Consider the following 17,472-nt stretch of genomic DNA (forward strand, 5'->3'; position numbering starts at 1 on the left):
ACTCCCCCAACAAATGCCCCCTGAACTGGCTGCGGGCCTCGGGGACGCCACTGGTGCAGCTCCCTCTCGCCTGCTGCTCCAGACTGAGTGCAGGGACAGTGACTCGGGTGGTCCTTGCCATCCGGGCCCGGCGACCCCACCTGAGCTCTCAGGGCCGCCCGTCCACGGAGCCTCACACACCTTCTGGCTCCCATCCGCAGCACGGGCTGCAGCCGCCTCTGGGGCCATGTCACACAGGTACATCTGAAGCCCCTTCCCGGGGACACTGTGCCTGCCCCGCGCCCCCAGGCCCCTCTCAGCCCCAACTCCCTCCCCCTGGGGGAGCATCTGCCCTACCCCAGCGCCTGCAGCCCCAGTGAGCCCCAGGCTGAAGCGGAGCCCAGCAGGCTCGGTCCATGGGGGCTTTGCAGGTGGAAACTGAGTTACATGCTCGTGACAGAGGTTGCAGTGCACGAGTCGGCGGCTCCCTCCCGAGCACCTAAGCCTCAGCAGCAGCTGTGGCCTTGAGTCCCTCCTGGGGATTTGTGAACACGTTTGGATCTCCTCTCCTGAAAAACCCCCCTCCACACCTGCCCCCCACCAAAAATCTTCCTCCGAGCCCACCACCTGCCCAGCCGGCCTCTCGCTCTTGCTGGTGTGGGCCGGGATCCCTGTCCAGGGCCTCCTGGCCAGCAGTGCCCTCCTGGTCCCCGCGGCTCCCTGCACACTGCATACTGCCAGGCATTCTTGGGCCACTCCCGGCCACTCTCACCCCTCTGTCCTTGACGGAAGCACCCTGGGTGAGGGACCCCGGCTGGACCTGAGCAGCTGCTTCCCAGGCAGCCCCGGAACCCAGGCTCGAAAACTCAGCACCACGGGCGGGGCAAGCAGGAGGCCAGGCCGGCGGCGGTCTCTTGGGAAAGCTCTGTGCATCCTCAATGCGTGGCCAGGTCCACCAGGGACACCTAGACGTTGGCTCCCCGGACGCCAGGGCCTGGGTCATGCCACCCACCTCCACCAAGCTGTCTTCTGCTGGGTGGCCGAGGGCATGAGGGCAGACACCACGTGTAGCCCTAGGGTGGCAATGGGCACTGCAGCAGAGGGGCTGTTGCTCAGAGTCCACATGTGGGGGAAGGGGGTGCCCTCTCCCCAAGCCCAACCTTCCCTCCTTTCCCTGCCCCTCCCCTCCCCTCTCCTCCTGCTGGGACATTTCCTGGCCCGAGGTCTCCCCTGCCCATCCTTCCTAGGAAATCCCACCAGCTTCCTCTCCTGAAGCCCCCCTTGCCCTCAGGGGATGGTGGGCTTGGTGCTGCGCCAGGGCCTTTGGGTTGTGCCCCATCTCACTCTCAACCCCACCTGCTGCCCAGGCCCAGTCCGGCCCATGGAACTGAGCCATTGTGACCAGAAGAGGGCAGCATCGGGCCAGACCTCGCCTCTGTCGCCTGCAATGCCCGGGACAACTTCTGCCCAGCCCTTGAGAAGGGGTGGGAGGCAGAGGCGGAGGCAGTGAGAATTTTTGAAAAGGTTAATTTCAGTGCCCCGGGCTCCCGGGGGACCAGCTAGATCTGTCCCCAGGGCCAGACCCAGGCTGAGATCTCAGCGTTCCTGGCACAGCCTGGGTCCAGCCAGAGGGGCAGAGGTGCGGCCCGGGCTCCCTGTGGCGATGGCACCCAGACATTCCCATCAGGGCTGGGCACTGGACTGTGCCCTCCACCCCTACAGCCCTGCCGAGGCGGCAGAGAGACAGCAGGAGGCAGAATCATATTCATGAACCGTGGCCCGGAGGGACCCGGGCTGGTGGAGAGCAGGGATTAGGGAGAGGCTCAGAGGCTCGCTGGGCCCTGCCAAGGCTTCCGCCCCTGCTCGGGCAGCCAGGAAAGGGGCCTGGCCTGTCCGTTGCCACTCACCACTTGAGGGGCTGGAGCTTCAGGGCTGGCACACACAGCCTCTGCTGGTTCCACCTGCTGCCATCTGGTGCGTTTCCCACGCTGAGCCTCTCAGGTACCCCAGATCCCGGCCGCCTCTCAGACTGGTTTCTTTTTTGTTTTGTTTTGTTTTTATTTTTGAGATGGAGTCTTGCTCTGTCGCCGAGGCTGGAGTGCAATGGCTTGATCTCAGCTTGCTGCAACCTCCGCCTCCCAAGTTCAAGCGATTCTCTCACCTCAGCCTCCCCAGCAGCTGGGATTACAGGCACCCGCCACCACGCCCAGCTAATTTTTGTATTTTTAGTAGAGACGGGGTTTTACCATATTGGCCAGGCTGGTCTCGAACTCCTGACCTTGTGATCTGCCCACCTCAGCCTCCCAAAGTGCTGGGATTACAGGCGTGAGCCACTGTGCCCAGCCTCAGACTGATTTCTGAGTTGGGGTGAGTCTATCCCCTCTGTCCCACGGGAGCCCAGCACTCAGTGATGGAGGCACTGGGGCTTCTAGCCCCCCAGCCCGGGTTCCAGAACACTTCTCCAGCCCTGTGCTCCCAGGTGCCATGCAGCCCCTCATGGCCTGGGCACACGTCCAGCTCCCCTGCAGCACCAGGAATGCGGGTGGGGGTTGGGAGGTGGGTCACCACCATCACCAGACCCTGCACAGCTCCTGCCCACAGCAGGTGTGAGACAAACACCTGTGGGCCCTGCGGGCTGCTGAGGGAGGGCGTGTCTACCCCCTGCCTAACAACCCCTGGGCCACAGGTGTGGGCAGCATCTTCAGCCACTCCAGTGGGTTCTGGGTCACTGTGTACCAGGAAGCACAGATGGGGGCCCTGATAAGAAATGCGAAGTGAGGTGAGCCGTGCTCACAGATGCAGGCTCAGCACATGCCCCGCCCACAAACCTGTCTCTCTCTGCACCCCAAAGACCCCTCATCCCAGTAGCACTGCCTCCCCGTGCCTGGTAGTTCTCCCTCACCACTTGGCCACCTCTGGGAGAAAGGCCAGTGGCCACACCTGGCTCCGGGCTCTGTCAGCCTTGTGTGCTGGCCAGCTTGACTGGGGGCAGGTGTGTGGGTCCAGCTGTACCTGCCTCCATGGTCACAGCCCGGGTGCTCCCCAGATAGGTTGCCCTGCAGTCTCCAGTGCCAGCCTTGAGCAGTGGGGTGAGGGTCACAGCTGATGCGTGACCCCGTTCTGCTCTGGGCCTGGTGGGCAGTGCCCTTAGTAGATGGCAGAGATGGTCCCGATGACCACGCTGGCTGGGAAGACTCTGATCTTGGCCCTGGGGACTAACGGTGGCCATGGAAGCTGACCGTGCACACCCCTGTTCCCCCTGGGGTCCGAGTGCAGAGCTCCGAGCAGCCAGGCTTGGCGCCAACGCTTCCCAGATGTGGGCTGGTGGCCTCACCTCAGCCCACGCCACCACGCTGGGACATATGCTCAGGCCCCACCTGCTCACCCCTGCCTCCCGCTCACCCCTGCCTCCTGGCTCCCAGGCCTCAGGCCCTTCCCCCGCCAGGCTTTTGGCCCTTGGGTCCCACCCTGGGCACACTGTTGGGGGTCTGAGAGCTGCTCCAGGCCACGGGAGCCCAGGTTCCTGCTCAATGAGGGGCTGTCCCCCGGATCTCCCTGCCTCCTGTCTCCTCCATGGGCCTGGCCCTGCCACACGTGTGCCTGTGTCTTCCAGCTCATATGCGGGCCCAGCCACGCTGCACCCTATCTGGGGCTCCCTGGGACTGGAGGAGACGCCGTCGGTCGGAGGGGCAGATTCTATGGCACCCTGCACCCCCTGGAGCTGCGGTAAGGGCGACCCTGCGGACAGGCCCTGGGCTGGCTGGTCGGGTGGCCGGGACATCCACCGAGAACCCCTTCCACTGCCTAGCACTCGAGCTTGGCCCTACGGGGTAGAGAAATCCTTTTCCACGTGGAGAGCATCCACGCCTCATTATTAAAGGTTTTGGAGGCTTTCGGGACCGTCTGCGTGCTCTGTGCTCGCCACACCTGCAGTGATGGGCCCTCGGTGGATGAGACCCACGTGCTTATTTCATGACAGCCATGCCCCGTGCTGCTGGGCCCAGCCCACCTCCTAGGGCGCTTCCTTACAGTCCCATCAGCTCGGATTCGACTTTTTCTTCTGCTACTGAGTGTTTTCATCCGGGGTTTCCAATGAGCAGTGCCCACTGCCTGGTGCCCAAGGGACCCAGCAGCTGCTGAAGCCCTGGGCTTGAGGGCCTCGTGCTGGCGTGGGCTGCGCTGTAGGACCCTCCTGGCTGGGGGGCTTGGCAGGGCAGCTGGAGGGGCTGGTGCAGCCATGGGAACTGAGTGTGGACTCAGAAGTGGGGGACCCCCGTTTGCCGCTTCATCATTGTCTGTTGATTTTCTTCAAAAGAACAGGTTTTGAGCATTGGAGTAAAACACATTCATGTCTGGCTGGGGGAGAGATGGTGGGAGGGTGCATTCTGAGTGAATGGGGGCCCCCATCCAACCCCTAACCCTGGACCACCACCCCAGAGCAGCCCCAGATACAACCTGCACCCTCCTCGGCTGGCAGTGGGGAGGCCTGAGGAAGGCCTGGGGGAGTGGGCGGAGCCCCAGGTGTTCCTGCTGCAGGGCCAGTGCCAGGGGGAGGAGAAGGGTTCCAGTCCTGGGCTGGGTTCAAAGCCTTGGGCTGGAGCCCTCCTGGAGGCTGCTTCCCAGCTGTGGGGCTTGGGAGTGCTCATCGGGTCCTCCCCAACTGACAGCATCCTCCCAGGGCCCTGGAGCCACACCTGGCAGCTTCAGGGAAGCTGTTCTCTGTGGACCAGCAGAGAGGGTCCTGTGTGTGTGTGCACATGCATGTGTGTGTGCATGCTTGCTTGTGTGTATGGAGGGGAGGGCTTGTCGGGCTCACACCTGGAGCCCTCTGAGGGAGGAAGGGTCTGCGTCTTCCCCACCCCGGCCCCTCCCCTGGGAGACTCTCCAAGTCTCCAGGGTGTGGGAGCCTCTGCAGCCCTGGTATGCACCTGCCCCTTCCTTCCACACACACCCTCTGAGCATCGCTGCCTGCCTGGCACTGAGAGAGCAGGCCCCGGCCCTTACAGTGCCTGTGTTTCAGGGAAAGTGGGCAGTAAGAAGATGAGCAAGTGAGGATACACAGTGTGTGGGATCTGAGGCATGAGTGCCAAGGCGAGAATTCAACAGGAAGAGGCAGAAAGCACATGTGCCGGTGGGGCAGGGTGGCAGTTCAGAGCCAGGAAGGCCCCCGTGGGCCTCTGGCCTTGGTTGTTTATGCTGTCGTAACAGAATCCCAGAGACCGGATGATTTATAATGACCAGAAATGTATTGGCTCACAGTTCTGGAGTCTGGGAAGTCCAAGAACAAGATGCCGGTGTCTGGCAAGGGCCTTCTTGCTGCATCAACACAGAGAGGAAGGCAGGAGGGCGAGATGGGGAGAGGACAAGAAGGAGAGAGGACAACAGGGGGTGGGACTCTTCCTTTTATAGTGAACCTGCACCCACAATGATGGCACTCATCCATTCACGAGGGTGGAACCCTCATGGCTGAATCGCCTTGTGGCTGAATTGCCGCCTCATGGCTGAATTGCCTTGTATTTCAACATGAGGAGGGACAAATGTTCAAACCATAGCAGCACCTTTCCTCTTCCCAGAAAGTGCAGCCCAGGGAGGTACAGCAAGCTTCCCAGGGTGCCCAGGTATGGGCTGGGATGGGGCTCTGTTCTCCCACTGCTGGATTTGCTGACCACCCTTCCTGAAGGCTGGATGGGCAGGGGCTGGCTGCTGTGAGTCACAGACAGTTCCAATGGCTGCAGGACAGCCACCTCTTGGCCAGGATCTCCCAAGGGGCTGAGGTCAGAGTCAGGCTCTGCCTCCTCCTTGGAAGGGGCAGCCTGAAGGGGCAGTTTTTACCCCTATACCTCATTCACCATCCTATGGGCAGAAGGTGCAGTAGCCCCAGGGGGACAGGCAACAGGAGTCTGTTGGGTCTAGCTTTTATGACTGGAGGCAGCACTGTCCGAGAGAATCTTCTAGACATAAACACTTCCACCAGAGCTGTCCAATGGAACCTTCTAGACTTAAACACCCAGACCAGAACTGTCCAGTGAAACCCAGACTTAAACACCCAGACCAGAGCTGTCCAGTGGAAACTTCTAGACTTAAACACCCAGACCAGAGCTGTCCAATGGAACCCTCTAGACTTAAACACCCAGACCAGAGCTGTCCAATGGAATCTTCTAGACTTAAACACCCAGACCAGAGCTGTCCAATGGAATCTTCTAGACTTAAACATGTAGACTAGCTCTGTCCAATGGAACCTTCTAGACTTAAACAGACCAGAGCTGTCCATGGAACCTTCTAGATTTAAACACCTAGACCTGACCTGTCCAATGGAAGCTTCTAGACTTAAACATGTAGACTAGCTCTGTCCAGTGGAACTTTCTAGACTTAAACAGGTACACCACATTGTCCACCAGAACCTTCTGCAATGAGGGAAATGTTCCGGATTCTGAGTTGTACAATATGGTAGCCACCAGCCACATGTGGCTGTCAAGCCATGAAATGTGGCCAATGTGACTGAAGAGTGGCATTTTATGTTTTATTTTCTGTTAATTTAAGTTTAAATGTAAACAGTGGGTGTGGCCGCCAGCCGCCATGTTGGACAGCAGGGCCCTGGCTCTCAAACTCCACAGCCCCCACTGAGGGCAGGGGTCCTGTCAGCCTCATTCTGGTTTGAGGCTGTGACTCCCCAGGACCCAAGCCACATGACTGAGAACGTAGCTAGTTAACATCATCACTACCAGCAGTGACCGCAGCTGCCATGTGCCAAGATCTGTCAAACTGTCCCATTGCATCCTCACAGCTACCAGGGACTTTGGGGTGGCACGTGGGGCTAGACTTTTGGGGCTCCTCACCCATTGCTAGAGGAGTCAGGGCACTCATTGGGGTGACTCCTACAGTCTCTGTCCAGCCAGGACCGTGCCCAGCTCGGGGATGGCTCGCTTTCTCCTGGGTCACAGCTCAGAGCTCAGGAACAAACAGCTCATGTCCCCCCATGTCCCCTGATCTGTTGGGTGCTGACATGGCCGGTGATGACCAGGACTCCCCCTCCTCAGGCCACAGCTGGGAGATCTGTGGGGGCCGCAGGACTGTGGGGCTCCCAGGAGCCGGAGGGGCATTTGGTGGGGCTGGGGCCCCTTCTCTGGCTTCAGCCTCTCTCAGGGCCATGAAACAAAAGCAAAGGATGGTTTCTTCCCTTTGCAAAAAAGGAATTTCAGCTCAGAGCAGACGCCTGAACCCAAACAAAGAAGTGTAAGAGTGTCTTCACTTCCCATCATAACCAGTTAGATGGGGGCCACGGGGGTGACCCCGAATGCTCAGTGCATGCCAGGTGGCCAGGCGCCCCTGCTGCTCACCCTGTCTCGGTGCTTTGGGGTGTCCTCTGCTGCTGTGGAAATGCCCAGGAACTGGCTTAGCTGTGGTTCATGGCTGAGCTGCTCCGTTCCGGGAAGGCGAGCAGTCCACTGGAGGAGCTGCCGGTTCTGGGACAGTTGGAGTGGGGATCCTGGTCTTGGCTCCATCCATACACCAGCCAACAGTGACCAAGGCGCTCATCCACAAGCCACCACGAGGGCCCCACCATCTGCAGACCCCATTGCATGCAGCACCTCCTGGTGGCAGCCTCTGTGGGGCCAGGAGCTCCAACAGCATTCAGAGTCAGAGCTGGGACTTGGGGCCACCAAGGAGAAAGGGAAGCCCCCTCCGCTGCTGCTGGGGACTTCACCATCCAAGGAAGAGGCTGAGGTTTTCATACCCAGGCTCTGGACCAATCCCAGAAATTCCCAGGAGAGCCCTGGACTTGTGCCAGGTGCTTACGTCACCACCCACCCTATGAGCACCCACCCACCCCCTCAGCACTTGCCCACCCCCTCAGCACCCACTCACCCCGTCAGCACCCACCCACCCTGTGAGCACCCACCCACCCCCTCAGCACCCGCCCACCCCATCTGCACCCACTCACCCCCTCAGCACCCACCCACTCTGTCAGCACCCACCCACCCCATCAGCACCCACCCACCCCGTTCACACCCACCCCGTCATCACCCACCCACCCTAGCCACACCATCAGCAGCAGCTTCTACCTGCTGAGTGCACAGCCAGCCTGTACCAAACTATCTCCTTGGACCCTCACGCAAGGGAAGGAGGAACCTCTGTGTCCCCACTGGGCTCTGACTGACAAGTGATTTGTTCAAGGTCACATGGCAAATGCATGACAGACCCGGTCTGTCTGGGGGCAAAGCCCATGTCCTGGGCCTCCACCCTCCCCACAGACTCCTGCCATCCATCCTGGAGTTGGTCCTGGCCGGGGTCAGGCAGAGCCAGCCTTAGCAGGGACGAGGAGATGCAGCGGGTCTCCGTGTCCTTCCGTGGGGCTGCAGCCCTCCCAGCCCTTCCTCGACGTGCAGGGCAGGGGCTCTTGTTGATGGAGTTGATGCCAGCTGGGCTCAGGACTCAGGCCACCTGCACTCCTGGCCTCTGTGCCTCAGTTTCCCTGCAGGTGGAGAGGCTGTATTAACCCGTCATGCCATGGTGCACCAAGGCAGCGGCGAGGGGAGGCCGGGAGAGCGGCCTGGGCCACTCAGCTGTCCCCCCTCCATGGTTCCACAGGTCAGCAGGAGGATCCATGTGTGAGATGCCTTCCCAACACCCAGCAGAAGACCTCCAGCTTTCTGGATTCTCTGAAGGTTTGCCCAAGGCCGATGACAGCTGGGTCCCCTTTCTGCTAGGTGGTGAGCCGGGAGCAGCCTCTGTCTCCCAGAGGCCAAGCAGCAGTGGCACTAATGTGCAGACTATAGAATTTAGAAACAGAGTGGCCGGGTGAGAGGGAGGGGAGCATGCAGGTGGGAGGAACAGACAGAGGGTGCCTGGCCTTCCCGGGCTGATGGGGAAGCCCCTGGCAGGGAGAGAAAGTCGGTGGGCTGGAGGGAGGGGCCCTGCCCAGACATAGGATCCCTTGGGGTGACCCCCGAGGAAGGGGCCCACCCTCCCTGGCTGGGGGCAGCAGGAACCGTGAGCTGTGGGCTCTCCCTGCAGCTGGACCAGCAGAAGCAGGCGTTGGCCCTCCTGCGGCAGCGGGCAGAGCTAGAGGCCTGGGAGACACAGCAGACCCTGGATGGGCTGCTCTTCAGGAGGCGGCTGGAGGTAGCAGCCGCTTGCCACAGGGGGAGCCCCTGTCTCTGCAGGAGGTTGGGTGGGAAGGTCAGTCACACTGGGAAGGAATGTGGAGACTTCCATAGGAACAGTGGGCGCCCCTCGTCAAGAGGAGGCAAGCCAGAGGCTAGAGCTCCCTTTAAAGCAAAGTCTCTATGCAGAAACAGGAGGTTTCAGCCACGTGTGTCCTGGGGGCGCTGGCACTGGGGGGTGCCCCAGCGGGAACCAGAGCTGGGTCACAGATGGCCATTGGAGCCTCCCACCTGTCCGTGTCCCAGGCTCGGTAGGCCCCTGAGCCCTGGGCTCTCCATGGGAGCATGCAACCCAAAATGCATGTGGTGCTTACACCCCCGGCAGGTCTCTTGCCAGACAGGAAGGAGCTTAGTGTCTCCTGAGCCACCTCTGCCGGGCCGTCCTGCACCAATAGTGTCCCCTCCGAAAGGCAGCTCCCACTGCCCGGGGTGGCTCAGCACCTGCCCCATGAGGGGACAATGTCACCCAGTCCGAGGAGCGGTGACCCTGGCAGGGGATTGATCGGGCGGCTGACGGCTGTGACCTGGCTGGAGGGGATAAACCTTCTGGGAGGTGGACCTTTCTTCTGTGTTTGGTTCAGGGGTCGATGGTGGGAAGTACATCCACGGTACATGTTGGGGGACATCTCCAGGAGAGTGATGGAAGTATGTGCGTGCACACGTGTGGGTGTGTGCACGCGTGTGGGTATGTGTGCATGTGTGTGTGTGTGTGGGAGTACACATACAGGCGGCCTCAGACCGACAGCAACACAGACACCCTGCCCTGTGTCCCTGCCTGTTCCCTCCCTGCTCCCCGCATCACAGGATTTGCTCCCCTCCTGTGCCTGCCCTCCCAGCACCCCCAGCCGGGACCGGAGCTGGGGTTTCCTTCCCACCCGTCTCCATGCAGCTGGCCCCCCAGCTCCCAAACCCTCCAGCCCTGGCGGGGCACTGGCCACCCCTGCTTCCTTGCAGTGGCCTCTCTGGGAGGCAGAAGGGGGCTGTCGGCCCCACTTGCAGGATGACAGACAGGCCCCTGAGGTTGGAGACTTGCCCACCTTCAGGCTCCTCTTTGGGACTGGGCTTGGCCTGACCGCCCTGACCCAATGCCCACAATTGTGGAGCCGCCTCCTGCATTCTCCGCAACACACCTCCCACTCCTCACAGCAGCTGATGGAGAGACACTCGACCCAGGCCAGGCCAGAGGAGGCGTTGAAGCTGGAGCAGCCTCCGATGTGCAAGGACCGAGAGCCGACCACAGCCTCTCAGAGCACAGGGATGGCCACACCCAGGTGAGGTCGGGGGCTGGGGCTGGCCACCCCCTCCCAATGTGGAAATGCAGGTTGCAGAGTCTCTGGGCACAGGCAGTGGGGTGGGCACTGTGGGCGCTGGTGCCAAGTCTCCCGGGCATGTCCTCACCTGTAGGTCACACCCGCCTCTGGACACAGATGCTGCCACGTCCTCCCAGGGTCCCGAGGACAGGCCAGAGAATGTGGTGGCCAAGCCAGCTTCTGCAGGTGACAGTGTCTTCAAAACCCCACCCAGGCCTGGAGGCAGGCAGAGCCCTCGGCCAGTGTGAACCCGAGATGGGGGAACCGAGGCAGGTGCACAACAGGGAGGCCCAGAGGGCTACAGTGGCTGCCTAAGGCCATGCAGAGCGGAGCTGGGATCTGCAGCCAGGTCTGTCTGACTCCAGCACTCGCGTGACTGACCCTCGGGCAGCCCTAGCCCCTGGCATCGCTTGAGCCCGGGGAACTGGGTTAGACAGCTGGCGGATACCATCTCCACCCACCCAGCCTTGGGGAGCTGAGTCAGGATCTCAGCAGGAAAGCTTCCCTAGAGCTGGGGGACCAGCCTGACACGAAGGGAGGTCCGCAGCCCAGGGAGGGTGAATGCGGCAGCTCGGCCAGGTGAGCACAGGCTGCTGTCGGCCTTGCTTTGGGACAGAGGGTCTCAGCTCCTCTGAGCTGGCATGACCTCCAGGCTGGCCTCCAGGTGGCTGCCATCTCCTGGAAGCCTGGGTACAACCTGTCTCGGCATCTTCGGGAACAGGAACCCTTCCCTGGTTCCAGGCCCGTTGATACGTCCACCTCCACTCCTTTGAGCGGCTTTCCCTTGTGAGAAAGCTCTCTGCACAGCCTCCCCAGCGTGGGCTGCACAGAAACCTGGTCCAGACTCCCCTCCCGTGTGATGTTTGTCAGCGAACAAGGAAGGGTCTGCGTGCAGGTTGTAGGGATGGCGCGGCAAGACCACCACAAGGTGATTTCAGCCCTCAGTGTGATCATGGCAGATGCGGTGACTTCCCAGCTGGCCACAGTCACCCCATCTCCAGGCTTGGCACCTGCTGTGCATTCCTAGTTTAACTTCATTGTATTCACAAAACACATCTGTGTGAACCTCGTAATGTCCAGACTTAGGTTTTGGCCTGGAAGACAGTCTACGTCAGTGGGTGCTCCTTGGAAACAATGTCTATTCTGTTGTTGCTGGGGGGAGTGTCCTGTAGTAACACTTAGATCAAGTTGGTGGATCACGCTCTTCAAATCTACTGCATCTTGGATTTTCTGCCTAACATTCCTATCGATGAATAAGAGACTGGAATTGAAGTATCACATTGCAATTTGCCGAGTTCTCCTTGCAGTTCTACCAGGTTTCGCTTCGTGTATTCTGAAGCTCTGACATCAGGCCCATAAACACTCAGGATCACTATGTGCTCTTGATGAACTCACCCCTCTATCATGATGCAATAATCCTCTTATCCGCAGCAGTATCCTTTGCTCCAGAGGTGATTTTGTCTGATATTAATACAGCCACTCCGGCTCTCCTTCAACGGGTGTTTCATGGTATCTCCACTGCCATCCTTTTACTTTCCATTTATTTGCATCTTTGTATTTGAAGTGTGTTTCTTACAGGCAGCATAGAGTTGGATCTTGCTTAAAAAAATCAATCTGGCAATCTCTGCCTTTTAATTGAGATGCTTACACTATTCACATTGATGTGATGACGGACGTGGTTAGGTTTGAGTCTCACCTGGTTATTTTTCTTTTGTTCTATCTGTCCTTTATTTTCTTCTTCCACTTAGTTTCTGCCTCCCTTCGGATTAAGCTATGTTTTTTATGATTCCATTTTATCTCCATTGTTGGCTCAGGAGCTATAACTCTATTATTTTAGTGGCTGCTTTAGGATTTATAATAGTATATACAGTTGACCACTTCACTTATAGTACAAGGCCAATTCTTCTTTCCTGGCCTTTAAGTTATTGTTGTCATGAATTTTATTTTAAATGTTTTGTTTGTTTTTTGAGATGGGGGTCTCACTGTGTCACCCATGCTGGAGTGCAGTGGTGAGATCTCGGCTCACTGCAACCTCTGCCTTCTGGGCTCAAGCAATCCTCCTTCCTCAGCCTCCCAAGTCGCTGGGACCACAGGCATGCACCACCACCCCAAGCTGGTTGTTTTTGTTTTTTTTTTCTTGAGACAGAGTTTGCTCTTGTTGCCCAGGCTGGAGTGCAAAGGTGCGATCTTGGCTCACTGCAACCTCCACCTTGCAGGTTCAAGCGATTCTCCTGCCTCAGGCTCCTGAGTAGCTGGGGTTACAAGTGTGCACCACCACGCCCAGCTAATTTTTGTATTTTTAGTAGAGACGGGGTTTCACCATGTTGGCCAGGCTGGTCTCGAAGTCCTGACCTCAGGTGATCCACCTGCCTCGATCTCCCAAAGTGCTGGGATTACAGGCGTGAGCCACCACGCCCGGCCATTTTTGTATTTTTTTGTAGAGATGGGGTTTTGCCATGTTGCCCAGGCTTATTTTAAATGTTTTATAAACTCTGCGATACATTGTTATCATTTTGTTTAAACAGCCAATTATCTTGTTAAAAGTTTTAAATAATATATGTGTTTATATTTACATCTGCACATAGTCGTCATTTTACCATTTCTGGTGCTCTCCATTGCTTCCGGTAGATGTAGATTTCTAACCCGCATCCTTTTCCTTCTGCTGGAAGGATTTCCCTTAGCATTTCTGGTGGTGCGTGTCTGCTGGTGTCTTTAGCTTTTGGATGTCTAAGGACACCTTCATCTCATCTCTGTTTTTGATGTACTCTTTCCTGGGCATAGAATTCTAGGTGCAGTTTTTCCCTTCAGTACTTTGAAGACATTGCTCCATTGTCTTCTTGCTTGCATTGTTTGTGACAAGAAATTGATTGCCATTCTTCTTGGTTCGTCAGTACATCACCGTGTCTTTGTTTCTCTGGCTGCTTTTGACTTTCTCAGCCAGGCGTGGTGGCTCACGCCTGGAATCCCAGCACTTTGGGAGGCCCAGGCAGGTGGATCACGAGGTCAGGAGATCAAGACCATCCTGGCTAACATGGTGAAACCCCATCTCTACTAAAAATACAAAAAATTAGCCAGATGTGGTGGCGGGTGCCTGTAGTCCCAGCTACTCGGGAGGCTGAGGCAGGAGAATGGCGTGAACCCAGGAGGCGGAGCTTGCACTGAGCCGAGATCGCACCACCGCACTCCAGCCTGGCTGACAGAGTGAGACTCCGTCTCAAAAAAAAAAAAAAAGACTTTCTCTTTGTTACTGGTTTTGAGCAATTTTATTATGATGTTCTTTGTTATTGTTATTCTTCATTTTTTTATTTTTATTTTTTGAGACAGAGTCTCGCTCTGTTGCCCAAGCTGGAGTGCAATGGCACAATCTTGGCTCACTGCAACCTCTGCGTCTCAGGTTCAAGCGATTCTCCTGCCTCAGCCTCCCAAGTAGCTGGGATTACAGGCACCCACCACCACACCCGGCTAATTTTTGTATTTTTGTAGAGACAGGATTTCACCATGTTGGCCAGGCTGGTCTTGAACTCCTGACCTGAGGTGATTTGCCCACCTCAGCCTCCCAAAGTGCTGAGATTATAGGCAGGAGCCACCACGCCCAGCCCATATTTCTTGTCCTCCGGGTTTGTTGAGATTCTTCGACCTGTGGATTTTTCATTTTCTTCATATTTGGAAATAGTTCAGCCACTATTTGTTCAAATATCTTTTTGCTCCTCTTTCTCTCACCTCTCCTTCAGGGACTCCAATTATGTGGGCAGAAGATTACCCAGGTGCCGAGGCAAGAGACTGAAGGTACAAACTGTTTCAGTATAATAAAGAAAATAGTTAGAACAAGAATAGTTATATTACAAATTAGATATAGAGATGATCATGGACAATTATCAATCATTAGGATAAACATTATTAACCATTTAGCTTTTAATATTACTCTTTGTTGCATTACAAATATAACGTAGGGATAACCGGTGGGTATAGCATCAGGTGCTGAAGGGACATTGTGAGAAGTGACCTGGAAGGTAAGAGGTGAGGCCTCTGTCACACCCGCATAAGGGCCGCTTGAGGGCTCCTTGGTCAAGCGGTAACGCCAGTGTCTGGGAAGGCACCTGTTACTTAGCCGACCGTGAAAGGGAGTCTCCTTTCCTTGGAGGAGTCAGGGAACGCTCTGCTCCACCAGCTTCTTGTGGGAGGTTGGATATTATCCAGGCCTGCCCCCAGTCATCCGGAGGCCTAAACCCCTCCCTGTGGTGCTTCAGTGGTCACCCTCCTTGTCTACTTTCATGTTCCTCCCATACTCCTGGTTCCTCTTTAAAGTTCGTAGTAGATAGCAGAAGAAGAAATAGTGGAAGTCTTAAAGTCTGTGATCTTTCTTATAGCGCACAGAAGAAAACGCTGATGTATGCTGCCTTCCGTCTCTGCTTCAGCTACCTAAAAGGGAAGGGCCCCCTGTCCTATGATCACGTGACTTGCTTGACCTTTTTAATCACCTGGACGACTCAGTCTCCTTACCCTGCCCCCTTGTCTTGTATACAATAAATATGAGCGTGCCCAGCCATTGGGGGCCACTACCTGTCTCCGCTTCTTGATGGTAGTGGTCCCCCGGGCCCAGCTGTTTTCTCTTTATCTCTTTGCCTTGTGTCTTTATTTCTTACGATCTCTCATCTCCGCACACGGGGAGAACACCTGCTAAGCCCCGTAGGGCTGGAGCTTACACAATTACGCATATATTAGGCCACTTGAAGTTGTGAGCTTACTGAAGCTCTTTGTATTCTTTTATTCTTTTTCTTCTCTGTTTCCTTTTGGATAGTTTCTATTGCTATATCTTCCAGTTCGTTCATCTCTCCTTCTGCAGTGTCTAGTCTGCCCTTCATCCCATCCAGTGTGTTTTTCATCTCAAGTGTTTTAATTTTCATCAGTTTACACATTCCATTTGGATCTTTTCGTTTTATATCCTCTGTGGCTCTACTTAACATCTTAACATATGGGATACAGTTATGAAACTTCTAATGTCCTTCTCTGCCAATCCTCACACCCACGTCAAGCCTGGGATAGTGTTAATAAATTATCCTGCTCATTATGGGTTGTGTTTTCTGGTTTCTTTGCATATCTTCTGGGCCCTGTGAATTTTACCTTGCTGAATGCTAGATATTTTTGTATTCTTGTAAACATTCCTTTTTTTTTTATTTTTTCTTTTGAGACAGTCTCACTCTGTCGCCAGGCTGGAGTGCAGTGGCGCAATCTCAGCTCACTGCAACCTCCACCACCCAGGTTCAAGCAATTCCCCTGCCTCAGCCTCCCAAGTAGCTGGGACTACAGGTGCCCGCCACCACGCCCAGCTAATTTTTTGTATTTTAATAGAGACGGGGTTTCACCATGTTGGCCAGGATGGTCTCCATCTCCTGACCTCGTGATCCACCCACCTTGGCCTCCCAAAGTGCTGGGATTACAGGCGTGAGCCGCCACACCGGCCCCTATAAACATTCTTAAGCTTTCTTCGGGACTGCAGTTATTTGGAAGTAATTTGGTCCTTTCAGACTTTTCATTAATAGTGTGTCAGGTCGATCTGGAACAGTGCTCAGCCTGGGGCTAATCATTTCTGACAGTCAAGGCAAGAACGTTCCGTATACACTGCCTGCCCAGTGACCTGGGAGTCCTGAGGTCCTCCAGCCTGACTACTGGAAACAGGCGTAATTACCAGGCTTCCAGTCCCCCGGAACGCTTCTGTCCCAGCATCTGGTAGCTTCTTGACAAGCATTCATCCATCAGTTCCCTACTGAATACTCCAGAGGGACACTTGATAGATCTCAGAGGTCCTCTCTCTGTGCGACTCTCTCCTCTCTGACACTCTGCCCCCACAAACTCCAGCTGCCTTGGTCCTCCCAGACTCTCTGCTGTCTCCTCTACCCAGGGAGTCCTCCAGCTCAGCCAGCTTCCCCTCCCTCACCATAGCCTGGCAACTCTCTGAGGCAGTGAGCGGTGAGCATCGCAGGTCTCCTCCCCTCCTTTGTTTTCTGTCTCTCAGGGATCACTGTGCTATGTTGCCTCAAGTCCAGTGCCTGGAAAACTGTTATTTCATATGTGTGTGTGAAAAAAAATATATATATATGTATACACACACATATCTCTATATAATATAAACACACATATGTGTGTGTCTATTTACGTGATTTTTTCAGTTGTTGCAGATGGGATGGCAAAGCCGAAATCCAGTCCCTTTTGCTCTGTCTTTGGTGGGAGGGAATGTCCTTAAGGATCGCTTGAAGTACAGGCTCCTTTTTCCATCACTCAGAACAGAAGCGTGACCAGCAGAGGTCGGCAGCAGGTCAGCTACTTCAGCTGGGGATCTGGGATCTGCTGTCACCTGCCAGCTCCTTGGTGCTAGACCCGGACAGCCCTTCTCCCTCTCTGGGCCTCACTCTCCCCTCCTTTAGAAGCCTGTAGACGCAGAGCAGCTGGGCTGTCTCCCTGAGCTTCCTCTACTTTTGGTCTGGTCTTTCCCATGATCAGTAGGGTCACAAATCAGAACTTCACATCAAGAGACTGCCTGTCCCTTCCCGCGTGGTCTTGTGGATCCTGCGTGAAGCCCTGTGTGTCCGGGATGGGATGGGGACACTAAACTGCCCTAGACCTCCTACTTTTATGAGGCCCTCCGGTAGAAATGGCCCCTGACACGGGGCACTCAGACCCCCTACATGACCCAACCATGGCGCTTCCTTCCTCAGAGGTGGAGGGCCCTGACGGAGCCCTCTCCCAGCTTCCCCTGGCCAAGTTCTTCCCTCCGGACAACCCCACCCACCAGGTACGTGGAGAGGTCCCCTGGGGGAGAGGCACAATTTCAGGGCCCAGCACGGCCCTGGTAGTGGGCCCCGGACCCAACTGTCCTTCCACTAAGAAGGGCCAAGGCAGGTCCTGGGTTGGGAGGTTCTTCCGGCGATCGCGTCACCCGCTCTTCCAGCTGACAGCTACCCAAGCCCGTTCCTCCCGCCCTGGGTGACAGAGGGGGGCAGGCATTTCAACACGGTGCTTTG

The 17,472-nt window shown here is 56.5% G+C and overlaps 1 protein-coding gene across 12 annotated transcripts in view; it reads left to right on the forward strand.

The window, feature by feature from the left end:
- Nucleotides 1-17,472, forward strand: part of CCDC187 (coiled-coil domain containing 187) — a 53,034-nt gene that overhangs the window by 18,172 nt on the left and 17,390 nt on the right. For 7 of the 12 annotated variants that reach the window (XM_063787161.1, XM_063787163.1, XM_063787164.1 and 4 more), the window contains exons 10-14: nt 3,593-3,705; nt 8,569-8,645; nt 10,290-10,414; nt 10,548-10,639; nt 17,167-17,243. In XM_063787161.1, coding sequence (XP_063643231.1) covers nt 3,593-3,705; nt 8,569-8,645; nt 10,290-10,414; nt 10,548-10,639; nt 17,167-17,243 — 484 coding nt within the window. Of the gene's footprint in view, nt 1-3,592; nt 4,317-8,568; nt 8,646-8,994; nt 9,103-10,289; nt 10,415-10,547; nt 10,640-14,184; nt 14,240-14,820; nt 14,999-17,166; nt 17,244-17,472 lie in introns of those variants that run through there. The other 5 variants (XM_063787168.1, NM_001428036.1, XM_063787162.1 and 2 more) reach the window with 4 other exon arrangements.

Source organism: Pan troglodytes, chromosome 11, assembly GCF_028858775.2.
Source record: "Pan troglodytes isolate AG18354 chromosome 11, NHGRI_mPanTro3-v2.0_pri, whole genome shotgun sequence".
In the NCBI taxonomy this organism is placed as follows: domain Eukaryota; kingdom Metazoa; phylum Chordata; class Mammalia; order Primates; family Hominidae; genus Pan; species Pan troglodytes.